General features: G+C 53.4%; 7 protein-coding genes across 7 annotated transcripts; 4 read left to right on the forward strand and 3 right to left on the reverse strand.

Annotated features, from left to right (window-relative positions):
- Positions 1-3,859: 3,859 nt before the first annotated feature.
- Positions 3,860-4,323, forward strand: CKM354_000547200 (uncharacterized protein; the record flags this gene model as incomplete). Its single annotated transcript, XM_044800746.1, has 2 exons — positions 3,860-3,955; positions 4,003-4,323. The coding sequence occupies 2 exons, from the start codon at positions 3,860-3,862 to the stop codon at positions 4,321-4,323; spliced, it is 417 nt and encodes a 138-aa protein (XP_044656681.1).
- Positions 4,324-5,648: 1,325 nt separating this feature from the next.
- CKM354_000547300 (uncharacterized protein) lies at positions 5,649-6,335 on the forward strand (the record flags this gene model as incomplete). The annotated part of the gene is made up of 1 exon (XM_044800747.1): positions 5,649-6,335. The coding sequence occupies one exon, from the start codon at positions 5,649-5,651 to the stop codon at positions 6,333-6,335; it is 687 nt and encodes a 228-aa protein (XP_044656682.1).
- Positions 6,336-6,678: 343 nt separating this feature from the next.
- On the reverse strand, positions 6,679-7,523 carry CKM354_000547400 (uncharacterized protein; the record flags this gene model as incomplete). Its single annotated transcript, XM_044800748.1, has 2 exons — positions 6,679-6,846; positions 6,930-7,523. The coding sequence occupies 2 exons, from the start codon at positions 7,521-7,523 to the stop codon at positions 6,679-6,681; spliced, it is 762 nt and encodes a 253-aa protein (XP_044656683.1).
- A 1,149-nt stretch (positions 7,524-8,672) lies between these two features.
- CKM354_000547500 (uncharacterized protein) lies at positions 8,673-13,216 on the forward strand (the record flags this gene model as incomplete). Its single annotated transcript, XM_044800749.1, has 3 exons — positions 8,673-8,867; positions 8,925-11,556; positions 11,610-13,216. The coding sequence occupies 3 exons, from the start codon at positions 8,673-8,675 to the stop codon at positions 13,214-13,216; spliced, it is 4,434 nt and encodes a 1,477-aa protein (XP_044656684.1).
- Positions 13,217-14,031: 815 nt separating this feature from the next.
- Positions 14,032-15,535, reverse strand: CKM354_000547600 (uncharacterized protein; the record flags this gene model as incomplete). The annotated part of the gene is made up of 2 exons (XM_044800750.1): positions 14,032-15,252; positions 15,347-15,535. The coding sequence occupies 2 exons, from the start codon at positions 15,533-15,535 to the stop codon at positions 14,032-14,034; spliced, it is 1,410 nt and encodes a 469-aa protein (XP_044656685.1).
- Positions 15,536-16,960: 1,425 nt separating this feature from the next.
- CKM354_000547700 (uncharacterized protein) lies at positions 16,961-18,981 on the reverse strand (the record flags this gene model as incomplete). The annotated part of the gene is made up of 2 exons (XM_044800751.1): positions 16,961-17,109; positions 17,166-18,981. The coding sequence occupies 2 exons, from the start codon at positions 18,979-18,981 to the stop codon at positions 16,961-16,963; spliced, it is 1,965 nt and encodes a 654-aa protein (XP_044656686.1).
- A 584-nt stretch (positions 18,982-19,565) lies between these two features.
- On the forward strand, positions 19,566-20,167 carry CKM354_000547800 (uncharacterized protein; the record flags this gene model as incomplete). Its single annotated transcript, XM_044800752.1, has 3 exons — positions 19,566-19,674; positions 19,727-19,992; positions 20,117-20,167. The coding sequence occupies 3 exons, from the start codon at positions 19,566-19,568 to the stop codon at positions 20,165-20,167; spliced, it is 426 nt and encodes a 141-aa protein (XP_044656687.1).
- Between the last annotated feature and the right edge of the window lie 2,102 nt (positions 20,168-22,269).

Raw genomic sequence — 22,269 nt, forward strand, 5'->3', positions numbered from 1 at the left:
CGTAGGAGGCCACCCAGCGGGCTCTTGGCCAAACTGCCGTCCAGGTTTCAGGGCCTGCTCAGCAACAACCGAAGAATCGGCGTTCTGGGGCCGAATGCTGTAGTCAGAGATCTTGTACCATATCGCGATCGTGCGCTACCGCGGACATTCTGCCGATTTCAGCAATTGAAGTGTCTGAGGACGGAGATTGTTCATATCGGGATGCACCTAAGAGATTAGCAGACGACAGCCAGAGCTTGTCTCATCTGCTTCGCGCTTCACGTTCGCAGGAGGCGGCAATGCAATCTTGTGTGAAGATTTGACAGCCACATGTGGCAAGTTGCCCGCTCGGCCGGAGCACTCATCCAACGCAAAGGCTGAATCAATTACTCAAGGCTATCCTCCAAGAGTTTCTGCAGAACCAAGGACTTCTTCGCCCACCTGGCTTATCGGCCATACAACGAGGTTTCAACGACCGCCATGGGCATCAAAACATTCCCGCGGTTGCTGTATTTCGAACCAACGCATAATACCTGAGTAACTCCCATTCTGCGGCACAACGATCGACTCCACATCGTGTAACAACGGCACAACGTGTGGCTGAGTGTTTTCGTATGGGACAAAAAATAGCGCAACCTGCATACACGGCATGTGGCTATGCCCAAGATGGTATTTTGAAGAGAGCGTGTGTCCTGTTAATCAAATCAGCTTAAGGTCGACCGAGATCTGGGACCCGCCAGGCCGAGACATATGACGACGTCTTCAAAGAACAGGCTACGATGTGTGTCCACGTGTCTCGAGTGGGCTAATCCCGGTATACGCCCCTAGCCATGCGAACCAACCGAAGTGTGGCTTTCGAGAGCCCAACTTTGTCTCTCACCCACAAAGGTCTGCAGCAGTCTTCTGCGAACGTTACACGGCATGCATAGAGTAGTCCGCCCACTCATCACCCGGAAGCCGAGCGATTCCCCCGCGATCCAATACACATTCTGGAAATGTCTTGGAACAGTCAGCGGTCTCCTTGCTTAGCAGCAGCATTCTTCAAGCGGACATGGGTTCTGGAACGACCCCCGGCGACGGTTGCTTTTAGACCATACCGAGGGAAGCCAAGCACGTGCAAAATTCCCGCCATAGTCTTGGACGGCGCGGCTCCAGCACGATGTTACGGTCGAACGGAGGCCTCAAGTTTAGAACCTGTCCCTCGGCACTATACTGTGTATAGTGATTGCAACAACGCGGTAATGGCCTTCGGCGAACTCGGGCTCTGCTTTTAACGGCCGTAGAAACGACCGATACGAGCCACCGCCCGCTGTGGCTGTCATCTCTAGGCAGTACAGTTGTAGCCCGAGAGCATGTGAAAATTTCGCCGCGTGCTCCCGGTTTCTGGGCATCGGGTCAGACGACTACATGCCTCCCATGAGACCATCATCTGGCCAGAGCGCTTACACCCGTGCTGACTTGGTTGTCACCAGGTTGTACTGTGCCGCAGGACAACGCCGCACTGTTTTCGTACGTCTACAACTCGGAACAAACCCCGACGTGGCGTATGGGAAAGGGCGGCAAGGACGTAGACACGAATGTGAGGCGCTGTCACATCGTACAGTAGCCTGACTGACATCTTCTCGTGATTGGTCTTACGAGGGTACATACATACTGATCTGTCTCATAGGTTGTACAGCTTACCATGTTCGAAATCGTCACTAAGGGCTCTCTGCACACGGCCAAAGTCAAGCCCTGAGGAGACGCGAGTGCACACGTCGCACATCACGATAAGGCTGAAGTATCGCAGAAGTTTGCGCAAGAGTGAAAAGTAAAAATTACGCAAGCGTCAGGCGTCCGGGACCACGCAAGAGCAAGCAAGAAGTCGAGGTTGTCCAGGAATGTCGACATGGCAGGCCCTGCCGTTCGTGGCTGGTGATACTAGGGCAATGAGCCTGACAGCCGCTGTCGTGGCCCCTATGCTCACAATTCTCGACCTCAGTGGCAGTAGAGCGAGAACGAACGCATACTCGCGGTGATACCCAAGAACGAGAAAATTTTCGACGTTGAAAACACTTCTGCGGAACATGCGGAAGTGATCGCATTCTGCAGCCAGGCGTCTCGTATCCTCAGGCCATGCAGCGTGTGCTGTACCTTTTGTCTCACAAAAGTGAAAGTTTGCAAGCGAGGGCTCAGAGAATAGCTGCTGCTTTGCGATTCTCATCACAAACATGCGTGAACTTCGCAACGCAACCCAGTCAGCACGACAAAGGAAGCGGCCACACCCAAGAGGCTCATGCTATTCTTACCATTCTTACCTACCCGGTACTCCGCGAGCGGATGAGGCGGGTGTCAAATCCTGCAGGTGGCACAGTACAGCATGCTTGCTACTTTTTCTTCAGCACCAGAGACAAGGTGTTTAAATGGCGCAGTGGCACTACGAAGGCGCAGTAACTCGGTGAGCGTTACGCTTGCCGGGAATGCGGGCATTCGGGACATCGACGATGTGATGGTTCATGCATCCCAGGCTTTTCCGGTAGACCACCAAGTCCCAGAGAACTGGGTGAACTGAGACTTCTGCAGTCCCTATTTCACCCGTATGGAGAGGCCAAGAAATCCATCACGGTTGGTGTTCGGGGCATTTGGAGAAATCCTCCGCAATGCTTCAGCCTCATCCCATTCGTCGATAATGGCATCTGCCGTTTCGCAAGTCGCAACACAGGCGGTCTGGTGATTGATGCGAACCTCGGCCAACGGTAGGTGAACGTTGTCCCGTCCTCACAGGCATGAGATTGTGAGTGGCTTGCTCTTCTTCTGCGTAGCAAATCCATCCTGCAACATGATTTCTACCCAGGCAACTTGATGAAAATATGAGCTTAACATTGGACGCTGTGGGCTCAGTGCAAAGTCGTCTTCCAGCTCTCATTTGACACCACTCCGGTATCTGACAAGTCTAGCGGTTGTCACAGGAAGAGAGGGTAAAGTCCATCTCCTTCGCAGAGGATCCCAGCCTAGACGAACGACGACACTCTGTCTATCGCGCTCGAGATTCAGCCCTATTGCTCCTGGCATTGTTGTTCTGCATCATCCTTCTCATGCGAAGTCGCAAGAGGTGAACATGCGAAGCATCAGGTGTGACGTGTCCAAGTCGATGTTGCCTTCACTTCAGATCGCCTCACTACGCAGATTCGAAACAAACGGGCGCAAGACGAAAGATTCTGGACAGCATGCTGATGAGCCGGGAAAGTCTGTTGTCCAATTGGACCTGCGATCCGCCTTCGTGTCTACAAGAAACTGAGGGACCCAGCACAAGAAATCCCACACGTCGTGAATCGGCCGCAAGATGTTTGTGAAGCATTTACCAGATCGAAAGCAAATACCACGATAACCTCCACCGTCACGATTTTCGTACCTCCTTGCCATCTTCGCCGCATCCTCTTCAATTCGTTCCAGAAGACTTGATAGAACGTGGGTCTCGGCAAGTCCACAGCTCTTGCGAAAATGACGATGTTGACCCCTCCACGACCCTCGCTCTCTCCTTTTGCGCGTAAGCTGCGGACCGAGCTCCATGCTCTGCTCTCCTTCAGCACAACGACATCTGTCGTCACTCGCTCCAGTTCCAGCAGACATTGACTTTAGATCAGCGCCACCGTGAACGCATTTCGCTCATTGTCATTGGTAAAAGTCTGCACTATCGTAGACGGAGGAGAAGTATTTGTCAATGACCACGTTTCGACCCCGCGTTTGCCCACTTAAGCGGAAACCGTTTTGTTGAGGGACGAAGGCGAGATGTAGAGGTATAAGTATTCACTCGAGAACAGCATTGTGACCATCAAGGTCCTCATATCAGTAATCAGGCAACCAATCAACTACACTCACGATACATTAACTTTATTGCACCATGTCTACTGGAAGCTGTGCCTGCGGTGCCATTGGCATTAAGACTACTGGAGATGTCCAAGTGAAGGCCTTGTGCCATTGTGCCGATTGCAAGAAGGTGAGGGACCCAGATCGTTGCAACTCTTCGCTGACAGTAGTGTGCAGATCACCGGTTCCACATACTCGACCAACATTGTCGTTCCCGGTGTGGAAGTGACCAAGGGTTCCACCAAGAAATGGACCAAGACGGCCGATTCTGGTAATCCCATCACCTCTCACATCTGCGCCGAATGTGGTACAACACTCTACCGCGAGGGCCCAACTTTTGGAGATGCAAAGGTGATCAAGGTCGGAGTGTTGGATGGTAATGCTCTTGAGCAAGCCACACCAGGCGTTGAGCTGTACACCAAGGACAGAGTCAGCTGGGTGTCTGCTGTCAGCGGTGCTGGACAGAAGGTCGGTATGCCTGACAGCGCGGACGCATAGATGGAAGACCGTGAGTCCAGAGATTGGACGCGATTAGAAATGGAACAGGAATTTTGATAGACGATTGATGATCAAGGGAGCATTCATGCAAGGATCCCAGCGTTATGATTCGAATCTCTCTTCTTTGTTTCGAGAAAGTCAGGTAGAAGTCTGCTAGACAGACCTGCTGCAAGGTCGGCGTGGCACCAGACTTGACTGCAGCATTCCCTCAGTTGCGTGCACAGACACGGGTGGGCAGAACATTCTCGGTCTTGCTTGCTCACATTGCTCGCTTGGTAGATAAGGCAGTATCGCCAGTTTGCCGGCGTCGGCTGGCGCACATCTGGCAACCGGCGAAATTTATTGGATGTGTTGAACAAGCCGTGGCTCACAGAGCTATACATCGAGATAAAGCCGCTGGCGATAGTGCGGCTGGGAGAACTGGAGCAAAGCTCTTTTTATCCAGAACCGAGCCGGACGGCGATACTGACATGCTGTAACTTATCGCATAGCGCAATCTTCCTCAAGTGGTCTGCGATCAGTCTTCTTCGGAGCTTTCTTCGGGTTCGCGGACGGTGTCCTTGAGCGTCTGGAAGACAGTAAGTAACACAGTGTAGCAAACAAACAGTAGCAGGGCGCCGCACGTCTCTGAGTCTCATCTTCAGCTCGTCGTGCTTCTTCGCGTGCACGAGAATATGCTCGTCGTCGATTTCTTCGATGACGAAGCTGTGTTGATTCTGCTGGTCGATTCTCATGACGATGGCTTTGATGGACGGATCGCACTGGACGAGCACTCCTAGACGGTTTGTTGGCACCACGTCGGCGGCTTCTTGGCAGTGTTGCAGCTTCTCTCACCTGCCATAGCACGAGGCATCGTGGTAGTTGTGTATCTGACGTTGTTGTAGGTACAGACGTGATGGATTCGTGATGATCGACGCAAGACAGACCCCGGCGAGAGATGGCGCAAAGCTTGGACGCGGATCAAACTCAAATGTTCCAACTGCGCCTGCGAGACGTGTGAGATTCTACGGACAACTCACCTGCCACGTTCTTCACTTGCCCTCACCCCGCATGCAGAAAGACATCATCGCCGCCCACGCAACGATGGAACTTCACCTTGGCAGCGTTTCGCAGACTTGACAAGAATCGATATTCTGACCGGATGACGCGGCAAGCACACGCGACTCGGGGCTGAGGGCGACGACTTCCGTCAAAGCGACCTCATTTGCCAAACCAACAGAGAAAGGCCTAGAACTTGCTCCTTTCACCCACACCGCCAGCAAGACATACACATACCACCAAAGTGTTCGACGTCCGCGGCGATACTCCTTTGCTCACCTCTCGCCATGGACCCAACTTTCAGGCTACTCCTGACGACATGCCTGCTGCCATTCGTCGTTGGACAATCGAATAACGATGGCGAAGACCTGTCGGAAAGCATATACGGTACCTCCACATCAACGCCAGCCGGTACGGCATCATCAACGTCGACAGCCCAGCCGACTGAAAGCAACGAGCCCCAACGAGAAAGCGACATGGACAGCCTCGTCAACTATTATTTCGTCTTCCTCGCCCTGATCGTCATTCTCGTGGGCATCGGCGCCTTCTTCGTCTACAGGCGCAAGCGTAAAATCGCACTACTCTACCAAAACGGCCAGGCAGGTGCCTTACAGCAAGACGTCGGTGCTTGGGACCCCTCGCGCGCAAGAAGGAGGTACTGGCAAGGGAGGTGGAGATCAACGGACGTCACGGATAGAGAAGAAGGTTTGAATGAGCACGGAGAGGCACCACCACCATACATGCCCAAAGAGACGCGAGATGAGGAGCAAGGACTTCCGATGCGGAATCACAACGATAATAACAACCTTGCGGTACCACTTCAGACTCTGTCGAGGGAGCAAGCGGGGCTTAAGCCGCCCGAGTACGATTATGCTGTGACGGAGCATTATGCGCGACCGAGCGCGACAGGATCGACAAGTTCGTCACAGCAACCGACTCCGGAGCCATGGAGTCAACAGCAGCATCAACGATGATCGTAAGTGGCATTGGGGGAGCATTTCGACATAAAATTAGAGAGGATGTTTTGTGATTGTTCTAACAGCGAGCGAGCGATACAGCGTTCATTGCAGCGAGGAGTTGGTGGGAAATCGTCGTTTATGGGATACATATTAGGACAGCGAGACACTGTTCGCCTAAAGGCACTGTGACATAACGCAGACGCTAACATGAGATGGAAATCACGGTCGTTGCCGGCTTGTGCAAGACTGATACAAAGATCCGAAAGGACATCGAAGGAGTGACTGTATAAGTCCAATGCCAGAATCTCATGGCACTACCGCCGTTTCTCTTGGAGAGCATCGTAACCACGTCCCACGTCTACCACGGCACAACTCGGACTTCACCAGTCTGATCATCCATTTCAGTAAACGTGCCACTTTCACCATCTTTGCCCAGCAAAGACAATCGCACGGCATTGTTCGCCCCATCTTCAATCTTTCCAGGCGCAAAACTTCCTCCTTGGCCAAAGTTGTTCAGAGCGGTTGCCTGCATGGAAAAGCGAGGTCAGCAAGTCGCACATTCGCTCACGAAAGCAGTGAAGCAGGCAGAAAAAGGTCAGCAGGACTCACTCTAAAGCCCGGTGCACAAGCATTAATTTTCATCTTAGGATGCTGATGATAATATACCAACATGACCATATTCAACGCAGCTTTACTCGCCGCATAAGCTGGCCATTTCCTAGGATCACGCGTCGTCTGCAGTGTCAGACTGCCTAAGCTTGTAGACATAATGACGATCCTGGGATTTTCCGATTTCTGCAAAAGTGGAAGAAAAGTCTCGATGGATTGAGCTGTTCCAGCGACATTTGTGTTGCATGCAGTCTTGAGGAGTTCGGAAATGGGACTTTTGTCGCCGGACATGTAGGATTCTGGAGCGATGCCGGCGTTGGCGTGGAGGATGTCGATTTTGCCGTGTTTTTGTTTGATGATTTCGAAGGCTGAAGTGAGGGAGGAGAGGGAGGTGATGTCGAGGGGGATGGTTGAGCAGTCTGTGAGGTTGAGGTTGTGAAGTTTTTCAATTGCGGCTGCGCCTTTGGTTGCATCGCGGGAGCCGATTATGATGTGGAAGCGGTTGAGAAGGAGGAGGACTTTGGCGATTTCGAAGCCTAGACCTGTGTTTCCGCCTGTGATGAGGACGATTTCTTTGGTGTTGATTGTGGCCATTGTGGGAGCTTGCGGATATTTGTATCAATCTGGATCGCTATATCGGAGGAAAGAGATACAAGAATCAAGTACTTGGGAATTCTGCGTACCTGAACATAGATTTATAGACCTACTGGAGATTCTGCTCACTTGTGACGGCAGCAAGTGGTATGGGGGTTAAGCAGCAGTAAGTCCGTGTACATTCTTTCATACTTACTCTGAGAGAGCCTATTCCCAGTTCTCGGACATAGCGTGATAGAACATCCGAATCTCCATTGCGTGAGTGCGTGCCGATCTTGGGATGCCTGGTGTAACACTAGAGTAGTTAGAGATCAGGATCGTGAAGAGCTGGTTTGTCTTGATTGTGAGGACTGATTGTCAGCTTGATTCCTGACGCATGGCGCAAATTGTGTAGCACTGGGCTCTTCGTCACGCCGGGCGGCGTTCGATAGCAGTTGGAGGCGTTGGATGTAAGCGAGGAGGTGTCCTGGAAAGAGCCAGAACCCAGGCGCCAGTCATCCCAAATGGACGGTCCGAGGGCCTGTGCAGTGGGTCGTGGGTCAAATAATTGATTAAATTGTGGCTGTACCTCCGCAGCTCTCTGGCTTCAAGCCACAGGTGACGAATGTCGGGATCGCACTGGAAAGTGGGCGTGAGGCATGCACGTGTGAAGACGGGTTGGGTGCTGCTGGTCGTGGTATAGGGCTACGGCCCTGCAGATACGACGACCGTGGGCGCGGGAGGGCCATATGCGCGCGATCGTCGTGGTGGGCCGCGTAAGTGATGGAGGTCAATGCCGTTGCGGTGATGAACGCGGCCCTGTTTCTGGCTCGTTTGGACGTGGGAAGCTCTCGACAGCACCGCCTCTCTTGTATCGCCAGCCGGCCAGCCAAGCTCACGTCTAGCTTGCTGCCACCAGCTTGTGCTGCACCTCTCAACGCTCTTTTAATCTACCAACTCCTCCTCCCGCCGCTCCCTCGTCTCCCCACGCCGTGATTGCATTTCTACTCCACACCTCTAACCAGGGCCATTGCGCCGACAACAAGCTGGCCCTGACAGCTGCCAGCCAACATCCCTCACAGCCAAGCTTCCGAGGACAGCGAAGCTCGGCGAGTTCAGCGTGCATTGCCTGTCCATCCGCCGTCACTGATCCGCTGATATTCCGCCGCAATGGAAGGCACTGCGAGAGGCAACGAGGAGCTCAAGGCGCAAGGCGTCGTGGAAGCAGCTCGAGATCCTAACAGCAGCGTAAACGCTGCAGACGCGGAAAAGGCCCTCAAGGACCACGCGCAGGCTGGAGGCGCCGCTGCTTTCGAATTCAATCCCGACGCGAGCCCAGAGGAGAAGGCTGCTCAGGCCAAGGCAGTGAGTGCTCGCCAATGTTGCAGTATTGGAGAAGCAGAACTGACACCCACGGCACAGCGAGCAGGACCACGTATACATCGAAAGCACCAGACTGCTGCCTTGGTGACCGACACCGATGATGGCTACGAGAACCCCGACCTTCCACCGCCGAGCAAAGAGGGCGCTATCTCAACAATACAGGATCCCGCTGTTAATGCTCCCAATGGGCAGGTGAATGGAGAGGATGATCAATATGCTAAAGTGGGATGGGCGCCGCGTTTTGGCAACCCGGGAGACAACGAGGATGAAGATGACACGCGAGATCACCAGACGTTCTTGGAAGGCAAAATTGACGACAAGTTCTTTGGCGATTGGTATCACAATGCCGGGTTGATCATCTTTGCATGCCTCAGCTCGTGGACAATCGCCGTGCTGGGTGGAGGTCTGGGCTGGATCTTCATTCTCATGACCGTCTGCGCTACCTACTACAGAACTTCGCTGCGGAGGGTGCGACGGAACTTCAGAGACGACATGGTCCGACAATTGGCGAAGAACAGGCTCGAAACAGACGTGGAATCGCTGGAATGGATCAACAATTTCATGTCCAAGTTCTGGCCCATCTACGCACCGATCCTCTGTGCGAGCATTGTTGCATCCGTGGATCAGGTCCTTAGTACATCGACTCCCGCTTTCTTGGACAGCATGCGAATGAAGTTCTTCACTCTCGGAACGAAGCCTCCGAGGCTGGAGCACGTCAAGACGTATCCACGTGAGGAGGACGACGTTGTCATTATGGACTGGAAGTTCAGCTTTACACCAAACGACATCTCTGATCTGACGACGCGTCAAGTGAAGAACAAGGTCAACCCCAAAGTTGTCCTGGAAGTGCGAGTTGGCAAAGCCATGATCTCGAAGGGTCTGGATGTGATTGTGGAGGACATGGCTTGCGCCGGTATCATGCGCGTCAAGATGAAGCTGATGCTGTCTTTTCCATTTGTCGAGAAGGTTGAGATTTGCTTCCTGGAAAGGCCGATGATCGACTACGTTTGCAAGCCGCTCGGAGGCGACATGCTCGGATTCGACATCAACTTCGTACCAGGCTTGGAAAGCTTCATTCAGGAACAGATCCATGCCAATCTGGGGCCAATGATGTATGCACCGAACGTGTTCCCCATTGAACTCGCCAAAATGCTCGCTGGAACGCCTGTCGATCAAGCCATTGGTGTCCTCCAGGTCACTTTCCACGGCGCTCAGGGCCTCAAGAACCCCGACAAGTTCTCCGGCACGCCTGATCCATATGCCACTGTGTCGATTGACAACCGAGAAGTTCTCAGCAAGACCAAGACCGTGGAAAGCAATGCTAGCCCAAGATGGAATGAGACCGTGAACATTATCTTGACGAGCCTTAGGGAGCCTCTCACCCTCGGAATCTTCGATTACAACGAGTTCCGCAAGGACAAGGAATTGGGTATTGCAACATTTGACCTGGAGCAGCTCAACAACGAAACTGAATTTATCAACCAAGATCTCGAGGTCATTGCGAACGGCAGGCCACGTGGTCGCGTGCAATGTGACATCAAGTTCTTCCCAGTTATGGAAGGGCAGAAACTTGACGACGGCACCGAACTACCACCGCCAGAGAGTCTTACGGGCATTGCCAAATTCACCGTTGAACAAGCAAAGGATCTCGACGGCAGCAAGTCACTTATCGGTCAGCTCAACCCATACGCCGTACTCCTTCTTAACGGCAAGGAAGTGCAGATTTCGCAGAAGTTGAAGCGCACCAACAATCCCATCTGGCCCAATGCAACCAAGGAAATGCTCATCACTGACCGTAAGAAGGCCAAGCTGGGGCTGATCATCAAGGACGACCGTGATCTGGCCGCTGATCCAATCCTTGCAACCTACCAAATCAAGCTTGACGACATGCTCACCCTCACCAACAAAGGTCAAGAGTGGTATAACTTGGCTGGAGCCAAGACAGGTCGCGCGAAGATGAGGTTGCAGTGGAAGCCAGTGGCCTTGAAGGGCGGCTCTGCTGGTGGCAACGGCTACATTGATCCCATCGGCGTGATGCGCTTCCACTTCCAGAACGCGCAAGGTCTCAAGAACCTTGACACAGTCGGCAAGTCTGATCCGTACGCGCGAGTTCTTCTATCTGGTATCCAAAAGGGTCGGACAGTCACGTTCAAGAACAACCTCAACCCTGAGTGGGATGAGGTGTTCTACGTGCCGGTCCACTCCACTCGCGAGAAACTCGTGGTCGAAGTCATGGACGAGGAGAATGTCGGCAAAGACCAGACCATGGGTCAGATGGAGATCGAGACTTCTGACTATATCCGCCAGACTGAGACTGGCGAGTACGCCATCCATGACAGCAAGAACGAAGTCATATCTGCACCACTCCGCATCGGCCACGGTCAACCCAAGGGCACTTTGAACTTCACCGTCGCATTCTATCCAACACTAAATGTGGCCGACCCAGAAGAGGAAGAAGAGCAAGTCAGCGGCGGAAACGGCGTCGACGGCGAACGCAAGAGCACCGACGCAGGCAGCACAAACGGCAGCGCCACGAAGGTCAAGTCAGGAGCGAGCTCGGAGATGCGCGACGCCCTCGCACAAAACGAGAATGAGCAAATCGAAACCGAGGAAGTGAAGCAGATAGAAGTGCCGAAAATCAAGATTGGCGTTGACGATCTTGTCAACTATGGTAAGACTGATTACTCATGCAGTTTGAACACACTCATGCTGACCATGCTGCAGAATCTGGACTTGTCGTTTTCACGATTCACGAAAGCGAGCTTGCACACACCGGTTGCTATCTTCAAGTCCTCATGGACGATATGAAGTATCCCGCATGGCAGAGTCACAAAGTGAAGACCAAACACCACTCGTTCAACGAGACCGGAGATGCCATGGTTCGAGAATTGGATCTCTCTCGTATCACTCTGCGTCTTGTCCAGGACCTTGATATCAAGCATGACAAGGACGACGACATCAAGGCAAAGGTAGCAGGACCCACAATCGACACTCTCAAGCGAAGTTTGTATACCCCACAGATCATTGCTTTGAAGGACGAGCACGGCCATGAAAGCAGGATCAAGGTTTCGATGAGATACCTGCCCGTGAAGATGCAACTCGACCCTAGCGAGTCGTTCAACAACCAAGGAAACCTTCGTGTTGAAGTCCTTGATGCTGCCGATCTTCCAGCAGCTGACCGCAATGGCCTGTCGGATCCTTTCTGCAAATTTGTGCTCAATGGCAAGGAGGTGTATAAGACGGAGAAGCAAAAGAAGACACTACATCCGGCTTGGAACGAATACTTCGAGGTTCCTGTCATCAGCAGAACAGCGGCCAAATTCCAAGTCGACGTCTATGACTGGGACTTTGGTGACAAGGACGACTTCCTCGGCGCCGCGAAGATCGATCTGAATGTTCTGCAGCCATTCCAGGCACAGGAAGTGTCCCTCCCGCTTGACGGGAAGAGCGGTGCAATCAGGTTGAAGATGCTCTTCAAACCTGATTATATCACAAGGTCACGACAAGGATCTTCTACGTTTAGCGGTACTTTCGCTGCACCCGGGAAAATCATTGGCGCGCCCGTCAAAGGCGTTGGCAAGGTTGGTAGCGCGGTCGGTGGAGGCATATTCCGTGGCGCAACGTTCGTGGGTCGCGGATTCAAGCGCAGAACCGTCAGCGGGGAGAAGGATGTGTCGGAAGAGCCAACAGGTGAGCTCCGCCCGACCAGCATGGAATCGCAACCGGACGCTGCCAGCAGACCGACTACTGCTGCAAATGGCGGTTACGCCAACGGCAGTGCAATTGATGGCGCTGCTGGTAAAGATTCGCTGCAAGCACCACGCACACCCGCTAGTCATCAGCGACAGGCAAGTTTCGGAGCTCAGTCCATTAGCCCAGCTCATGGAGAGGTCGGAACTGCGAAGATCAGCATTGTCAGTGCTTCTGGCTTTCCTGAGGACACCAAACTGGAGGTGCATGTCTACCAAGGAAGCAAAGAGATCATCAAGACCAAGGCCATCAAGGCGAAGACCGGTGAGGCTTCGTGGGAAGACAAGGAGAAGACGATCGAATGCAACGCCGCGTCTCCTTTCAAGATCGAAGTGAAGAATGATAAGGTCTTCAACGACGAGAAGCTCGGTGAGAACACATTCTTCATCAACGACTCAGCCAGCGGTGGCGAGCGCGAAGTGAGATGTGGTGCTGGCGTCGTGGTCATCCGAACATCATTCATCCCGGCCGATGCTGGTTCAGTGGCGCACAGCCACCTGTCGCCAACTGGCAAAAAGGGTCTTGGCAAACTGCTCGGTCGTTCGTCGACACGAGAGCGCAGCGTCACACCTTCGGGATAGTTTTCCGAGGGTCCAGCAGCTCTGCGACAGGACAGTCTCGCCAAGATCGACGAGCCTGACGCAAGACGCAGATCGAGCTTGAAGCGCAACTTGACAACGCGAGGCCAGAAGGTGAAGGCGAAGACGATGACGCTGTTGCCTAGGAGCAGTTCGAAGCATTCGCTGCATGCGTTCCGGCATGACAGCATGTCTCCGTCAGTGAGGAATGCGAGTACGTGGAGTTTCAATGAAGATGGACCTAGTCCGAGGTCGTTGTCTCCATCTTCGACTTCGAATGTCAGCGATGGGTCTACGATCAAGGGAAAGAGGGCGGTGTGAAGGAGGGAGTTGTTTATTGTCAATGTTCTGGTTTCTCTTTTTTTTTTTCACTTCACCTAGGGAAGCAGCAGACCTACGTGTGAAAGAGAGGATGCTTATGAGAGCAGGTTCTCTCCTGTTTTCTGGCCTTTCCTGCTTTTTGATAATGTGTTTCTTGTCAGATGGAAGGAAGGATGGGTGGGTGGGTACATTGTTGGTGACGAGTGAGTGTATCATGGACAAATTTATACAGAGGCAGAAACAAAAGTGGTTTTGGTCATTTCTGTGTCAAGTGCAAGCAAGCTATTGCTGGATATCTTCTCATGTCTCATGTCTCGTGCTATCGCATGTCCTGCATGTCTCACAGCTCTCTCTCTCTCTCATGTCATCTCTCGTAACGTTGTCATGTCTCGCATCCCGTGCATCTCACAACCATGTCATGTCTCGCATGTCACTCGTGTCTCTCGTAACCATGTCAATACTCTCGTACTCTCATCATATCATTCATCGCCTCGTCGTCAGTACTTCGCCGAAGCGTAGACTTTGCCACCTGCCATGATCGGGCCTCGTGTTTCGCTCTCATCATCGTCATCATCGTCAATCTCAAGCTCCTCCTCATCATCATCTGTCATCTCTGCATCGTCATCAAAACCTGTCGTGCTCTCACCTGCTCTCTCTGCGCCTGCAACCGCATCTCTTGTGTTTGAAGAAACCTCTGGCTCGTCATCTTTCTCGATGGATGGCAAGATGACTGCTGGGACGAAAAGTGGTAGGCCTGCAGCGCCAGTCTTGGGTTTTGGGAGTGGTGGTGGGTTGATGAAGAGCGGCAAGCGGGCGACGGCATCTTCTCGCTTCTTGAGGCTGCGATCTGCTGGTGGTGTGGGAAGCGATGGCTCGGTGGGTGCTGGGTTGAGGAGAGACGCAATCGTGATCTTGCTGCTGCCGCGGCGGGATGGTTTTGGTGTGATGGGGCCATGGCGGAGCAGAAGGAGGGCATCGGCGGCATCGGTCTCGGCGGTCGTGTACTGGCGAGGAAGGGGGAAGAATGGTGTGGTATCTCTGCCAGACTGGAAAATGTTGCGGCGACCTGAGGGCGAAGCGGTTGGCTTTGGTGGCCGTGGGCCGTGGAGAGCCTTGAGACGCGGCAGCTTCTTTGGTGGTGCCGGGGTGGTGATGTCGTCCTCGTCGTCGCTCGCTCTGCGCTTCTTGCTTGGCTGAGGGGCCGCGCCGGTTGGAGCCTGGTTGGCCTGCGATGCCGCCCACGCCGCGAAGTTGCCGCCAGCATCGTTCACCGTCTCACCCTGCCGTGGATCGTTGATGAGAAATTCAACGGGCGGCATTTGCGACATGCTGCCATTGTTGAACTCACCGTTGATCCACGGCAGGATGTTGTCGATCACGAAGTCGACAGAGCGAGCGGGGCCGACGAAGTGGGTGTCGATGTGGTCGGCGTGGGCGGGCTTCACAGCGTTGGCGAGGGTGAGGAGCAGGTTCTTCTCTGCGCGGCCGACTTTGGCCGGTTGGGCGATCGCGGCGAGCGCGGCAGCAGGGTCGTTGCCAGAGTGGCGGAGAGCGGCATGGTACCTCGCCAGTCTCTCCTGAGCCGGCTGGCTGGGCTGCACCACGAAGGTGCTCTCTGGCCGCCAAAGTTTGATGCGGAGCATCTGGTGGTGGAGGTGGCTCAGGAAAAACCGGCGATGGCCCTCCGCGCCATTCTTGTCGGCATTGTACTTGGCTCGCTGTCGTACAATGGGTCAGCAACATATCAATTGATTGGAGAAACGGGACAGGTGAGGAAATATTGGTGAGAGACAAGGGGAGTGAGTGACTTACCTGGTAGCCCTTCCGGCACTGCCAGTGCCAGACATCGTCTGGAATGGCCTTCGTGGCGGCCTTGTTGCGGCCAAAGAAATCGGAGATGACCTTTCGGCCATGTGTGGCGCGGGGGAGGGAGGTCTGCTCACTGGTGCAGTCGAGGTCGGAGCAAGACCAGAGCTTCTGGGCGGCGGTGGTGGCGGCCATGGTGCTGGATGGAGAGATGGTCGGTGGTTCGACGAGCGAGGTATACTGGAGAAAGGTCGGAGAAGAGAGAAGAGAGAAGACCTTGCCTGGCAGAATCGTGCTCTCTGTCGAGTGATAAAAAGGCGAAACCGGAGCGGAGCGAGATCAGACGGCTGGCAGTAGTGAAGTGAGATCGGAGAGTGACTGGATCGAAGTAGAAGGCTGGAGAAGGGCAGTGCGTGCAGTGAAGTCGGGTAAGTCGTCTGGTATGGAAGTGGAAGGAAGAAGAGAGGAAGTAACGAGGAAACTCGAAAATACTTATCCTCAGCGCGTGCAATTGTCAGATGGTATACCATTGTCAGTCCAGTGGTGCACTATTGTAGACAGTTAGCTATTGTGCACTCGTGAATGAGTCCTATTGTTAATGGTCATGCATACGTGGTATGGCCCCATTAGCAAACGCTTGGACCTCGTGCCACAATAGCATGCATTGTAGCTCAGGTAACACAATCGAAAGCTCCATATGCGCCAAAATAGAAGTTTATTGTGCCCATTGCCATGTGGAGCCTTCCATTGTGCGGAAGTGAAGGCCGGTGGCTGGTCATTGGTCGTCTCGTCTGTGCGCGACAATGGCTCCGCGTGCACGTTGATGGCAATATGATCGAGCACAAGCAATTCGGTAGCAGCCGCCGCAAATGTAGGCCTTTCAGATGGGCGACCTCGTGGACGGATGCCTTGCTGCCTCGGGCGAGACTGGTGAAGGTGATGCCAGATGAGACATCGGCAAACAGCGCGAAACTTTGTTCGGGGATAGAGATGTTGATGTGGCACTCGCCACGATCGCCTGCGAGTTGCGCAGATATTCGCTTCAGCGTTAGGCGCGCGCATCAGGGGTCTTGTGAATTCCTTCGGCCGTTTGGAGTGCAGGAGCTTGTGCAGATAGCATTCGGCGCATCGAGTTGCCAGAAAGGGGCGAAGTCCGAGGATTGCGAGAACATCTACAAGGTTCCTGCAAAGGTTGCTGAATAGATGCTCAGTACCAGTGCCATTCGCCTCTATCATAAATCCTGTTGGTAAGTCAAGGTGGTTTTGTTTGCGCGAGCTTCACTTCGACCTGCATGTGAAGTCCGGACGAACAGCTGCTAAGCGAGCCAATCAGGACAAGCCTGCCGCCATCATGACTCCCAGGAAGTCGCCATTGAAGTGCCGAAGGGCTGAAGAACTCCAAAAGTGTTCATTTTCGACTGACATACATATGAACATGTCTCTCATCAATGCTGTACTGTCGCCACCTATGCTTCCCAAAGTTCAAATGGGTACATCGCCAGCCTTTGCCCGCTTTTTCCCTCACATGAAACGCCATCGCTGTGTTACCCATAATCAGACCCCATAAGAAATCGAGAGCCGCCGGTATATAGATAATGTCTACATTCCGCCTCGTTTCGATCACCCAAAAGCCTGGTCAATCCAGTTCTTGGGCTTCCGCATTTCCACCATAAACTTCCTTACACTGTCAGGTGTCTTCGCGGCCTCTCTATCGATCGGCGACCCCACGCGCTGGTCCTGGTATTCTTCGCTGTCGTATTGGTCGCCGTCTAGACCTGCTAGTCAGCTTGCGCGCTGTTTGCGCCGTGCTCATCTCCATGCTCACTGAGAGAGTTATCAATCGCGATCGGTTCGACAATTTGCACACTGCGTCGCTGGCCCTTGTGCTTCGATCCTGTAGCCTGAGAGATCAGTTGTGCATCAACTGCATCGCGAGCCTCCTCGGCTTCAGCTTCGATCTCTTCGGCGACGCCATCAAGAGCGACCGCGGGTGATCTGCCTTTGCCTCTGGAAGCGTTTGTGTTTTGTGATGATTTATCGCCGTCAGGGGGATTTTCTGGTGCAGTCACGGAGCGATCGGGTTCTGTAGTATCCCCGCTGCTTTCTTTACCCTTTGAGCTCCTCGTGAGCCTCGATGAAGTTTCGAACCACACATCTTTGTGCTGGCTGGGCGTGGCAGAGTCCAGATCATCGTAGGCGATCGAGTTGCTGCTCACAGTACGTGACGGTAATTTTGGAGCGCCCTGGCTTGCTCGCTGCTTGTTTTTAAATCGCGGCTCATCGTGTGCTTCCTCTTTTGCATCGGTGTTGGTAAAGTTCTTGATGTCGCTCCAGTATTCTAGCTTCTTCACTTGTTGCTCAGCAGCATGTATGGCTTTATGCAGATTCGCAGCATGCCTCGATTTGCGATCGTGTTCCTGCTGTTTCTCATCTTCGTCATGGTGGTCATGAGATTCAAGTTCCTGCTGCTCATTTCGCAGCTGGTCATGTCGCGCGATCAGATCATCTAGCAACTGTCGGCGGGATGATTGAAAGAACAGGCTCTTCATGATGTCCTCCATTGACTCGCTCAAGTAGTACAGCTCATCACCGCCCCCATCTGTGAATCTCTTGATAGCACCAATCTTCTCCCGATCTACAGTCGACTTGCGAAGAGCGAGGAATAGATCTGCGATTGTGAACACTTCCATCTTGTCGACATCGAGAACTGGCTCGAGCTTTGCCCTGGTCTGTACAAAAGTGCTTGTCCGATCCTGATCATCACGCACAGTCTTTGGGTGGATGGTGAAGTAGTCCGATGTGAACTCGTGAGCTCTTTCCTGCGTACGGTGCACGGTGTCCTTTCGCCTCCTCATCCTCAGCCAGCGCCTTCGACGCACGAAACTGTGAAACCAAGGATGATTGCCGTGCCATGCAAACTTTTGTCCCTTCTTGCCAACGAACGCGAAGCTGTACTCCCACCCCTCTTCGTCCACGTCACGACTCATGTCCACGTACCAGCTCTTCCACGTCCACTCCCAGCTCGGATCCGGTACTTGAGCATTGCGAATATCGACAGCCGCAGTACGGAACTGTCCGTTTTGCCATGGCTTTGGATCACTAGGCAACAGTGAAGCCGAAGAGTACTTTGGTATGCCGAAGAGAAACATGCCGCGCTGGTTCTCGTACAGAACATCAATGACCGTGTCCTGCTCATCCCTCTTACCGAGTGTCTTCTTGCGCTTCAGCAACTGATCTCTCTTCGCCTGCAAGGTAGACTGAGCGCGATCCAGGTAACTCCTCTGCCTCGCGCTCGCTTGCTGAACAGACTCGGGTACGACTGGGGCGTTGGATTCATCGATCGGCTCGTGCGCGGGTTCCTCGACATGGTAGCGGTCCTGGCCATACTTTGCGTACTTCTGCTTGTTGTATGTATTGCGAGCTGTCTGTCGGAGGCCGGTCGAAGTATTGGTCATGCGTTTGTACAGGGACCCAGGGTTCGGTGTGGCATTGGAGCCCTCACTATCACTGGCTTCAGCATCTGAGGCTTGATTTGAGGCCTGTCGAGCGATGGTGCGGTCCACGAGGACAATGTGGTGCTCAGCCTTTATCCGCGTCGGACTGGGCAGGCGGGCGAGGGAGGAATGAAAAGTTTCGGACATTATGTTATAGGATTAAATATACAAGAGAATGTAGAGAAGGATGCATGCATCGAACAAGAAGGTGGTCACCTGTTAATGAGCGTGATGGGCTGGTGGGTGCTGGCGTCGTCCCCGGTCGTTCGTATGTGGCCGTGCAGGACTTCCGTCAGCGAGGTAAGGCGGTGCGTCGTCGATGGAGGAGCCGGTGCGGGGTTTGCGGACGAGCTGCCTGGCGACGCCGACGAGCTCATGTTCGACCTCGATCGTGCAGTGATATGTTCATGGCGCAGACATATGGTGATTTGGTAGAGAAGGCTCGCATCTGGTCTCACGGACCTCGAACAGGTTCGCGCCTCCTGCTCCATGGAACTAGCGCGGCTTGGCGTGCATGCGATCACAGACTGGGAAGTGACGTAGCTACGACGCGTGAAGGCTGCACGAAGCATCATTGGGCGCAGCGGCAAGCTCGACTGGTTGCTTTGTTGCTCCTTCTCCTCATCCAGTGCTGACAACACAGTAGTAACAACCGCTCGACCTCATCGACCTGTCTACCTATTCACGTCCTCACCTGCCCTCCATCTCCCATCATCCAGCTCTAGGCAACCATGTCCAACCGCGCTGTCACCATCCTCGGAGGCACTGTCCTCGCAGGAGCTGGCTACTACCTGTACACCGCCGGCGGTGATCCAAAGGTCGCACAGAAGCAAGTCGAAGGTAAGCTTCATCTGACCTCACTGCTCGAGCTTCAAATCCTGATCACACGCAGCCGACGCCGCAAAGGCTTCTCGCGAAGTAAAGTCGCATCTACCTGGCTCGACCAAGGAAGCGAAGAAGGATGCAGAGCTCTACGGTGAGCAAGCCCAGAGCAAGTTCAACCAGCTCGTCCGAGACGGCAAGCAAGAGGCGTCAAAGGTGGACGCGAAGCTGGAGGAATACCGCAAAGATGCTCAGAGCACGCTGAACAGCGCAGCCAAGGACGCGCAGGCGAACGCGAACAAGGCGATCGACCAGTTCGATCAGAAGGTTACCGAGGTGAGTGATAAATTGTTTTGCAAGCCCGGCCATGAAGGCCACAAATGGGCGGGAGGTGACGACGATGCCGGATGAGGTGCTGTCGGTGGCTTCTCTACTCGAAGATGTGCTGACGAGGTTGTAGGGCGCCAGCAAGGCCAAGAGCGGCATCTCGAGCTGGTTCGGCGGAAAGTAAATGCCTGCGAGGGTGACGGATTTACGACGACGACGAAGACAATGTACCAGCACATACGATTAATACCAGCTTCTTGATCTTCTTACCTCGCATCCTCTCATTTGCCGCATCCTACTGCTGCCAAGTGGCATATCTCCATCGACAATACCCGGCCTGTGCACGAGATGTGACGAGACCGAGATATCTGAGACCGTCGCCGCAGACATCATGTGCCAGGAGATCGGCATGACTGGCAGCGAAGCTCAGCACATGACAATTTACACGCTCGTCTTGATCGCATTGATGATATTCGGCGATATCTCGCAACGATGTGATGCTATCGTCGCTCGTGAGTGGCATAGTCAGCGCCATCCTGGTTACGTGAGATATGTTAGCGGTCATCCCTTTAAACCGCAGGATCAAAGACAGGTGCTAATCAAGTTGTGCTTTCAGATATTTACATGTAATCAAGCCCGCAAATGCAGGTCAGACTCTTCCTATCATGTTTTTTGTTGTATTCTTATCTCATCTTGGTACGTTGGGTGCTGCTGTGTGGGAAATGCTCTGAATCTGGAGAGAACTTACTTTGGCTGTAGGAATCGTTGCAGCGCGACATGTCTTTCGGACTGACCTCGCCCGCAGGTACTGGCGTGTCGTTAACTTTGGCGTCGATGTCTTCGATGTGGTAGTCAGGTACCACTGAGACGGTAGAGCCTGGGATCTTGGAGAAAGCTTGTTCTCATCTGGCACCGTGCGTACATTGGCAGAGGCTGGTCGATTTTGGCAAAGTTAGGATGGCTGCACGATGCCTGTGAGATGTGCAACGCAGCAAGAGATAGTGAGCTGAGTCGCTGCAACGAAGATGCGGGAAAATGAAAATGCTCGTCGAAAATCTTCGCCGCAAAGACGCGGAGGTTGTACTGTACCGTATTTGACTGTGTTCCCGATCACTCTCAAAGCTATCGCGGTGAGGACAGCCACATATTTGAAGAAATTGTAATGATGAGCTGGTCGTGCACCACGGAAAATTTTGATGTGTCGCTGGCTTGCTTGCTATGCTTGGCAATGGAGTGCGTGCCTTGGGCAAAATTGCGGTGGGTCTACAGGGGTGGCTTGTTGACAGATTGAGTTCGAACGTTGTGGCAGTTGTGGCGTCGTAATTGTCTACTTGAAACATCACGTTCGAACTAACATGGCGGAGCTTGGACTGGGCACGACTCGCATTCAATCTTTGGACGACGTGCGTGTTGTTGAATGTTCATGTGTGACCAGGAAGGACAATCTCTACAACTTACAACCTCCTTCAGGATGTTCGCATACAAGACGAGATGTCCGATGATCATGTTACGACAGGAACTTGAGGCTCATGCAGTGTGGTTGTTGCCAATGTATCCCAACACTGTCTAGTGTCGAGTAGAGTTTCGAGACTCGCAGCGTCGTCGCTAGGTGTGATATATTGCTGATAGTTCCGTCGTATGTTAGCCAGTTCACACGCCTCAATTGGTGGTATTTGTCAATGATCGAGAAGATGAGTGCCATCTGCGCGTGAGATAATTTGAATATCAAATCTGAGCACAAGCCCGGCTGCATCAATGCTCAGAAGATGTCGTGGTTCAATAGTGCTGGTGACCTGGTGCGTTGAATGCTGAGCTCGAGCTCACCCAGATGCCTGGACGCAGCAGATGCTACGACACTCACTGCAGGCTTATACTTGCCTGGCTGTGGTATCTTGTGAGGACAGGCTCATGGTCCGAGGCAGCCACAAAGGCTTGAGATGTGTACCGAGTGCCTGGTCGCTCCACAGTGAAGAACTAAAGATCGTATGCAGTCTTGGATTGGTCTAGAGTGCAAGTCACTTCCACCTGGGAGGTGACCATCAAGTGGTTCGAGACAACTGACTTCAGTTTTAATATACGAGATTTGCAGACATCCGCTGGTTTCCGTCGTGGCTTGTCCTGTAAGGAGGCTCTTGACGTCTAGGCTTGCCTTTTTGTGTGCGGGCCAACGTGCCGTGTGGTGTGGCTGCTGGGATCTAGGTGCGCAAGCATTCGATCCGATCACTCGGGCCCTGATCGTACCAGTGGGCACTGACTTCTGGTGGGCATAGACTCAAGCTCAGAGAA

Source organism: Cercospora kikuchii, assembly GCF_019650295.1.
Source record: "Cercospora kikuchii DNA, contig_00003, whole genome shotgun sequence".
Classification (NCBI taxonomy): Eukaryota; Fungi; Ascomycota; class Dothideomycetes; order Mycosphaerellales; family Mycosphaerellaceae; genus Cercospora; species Cercospora kikuchii.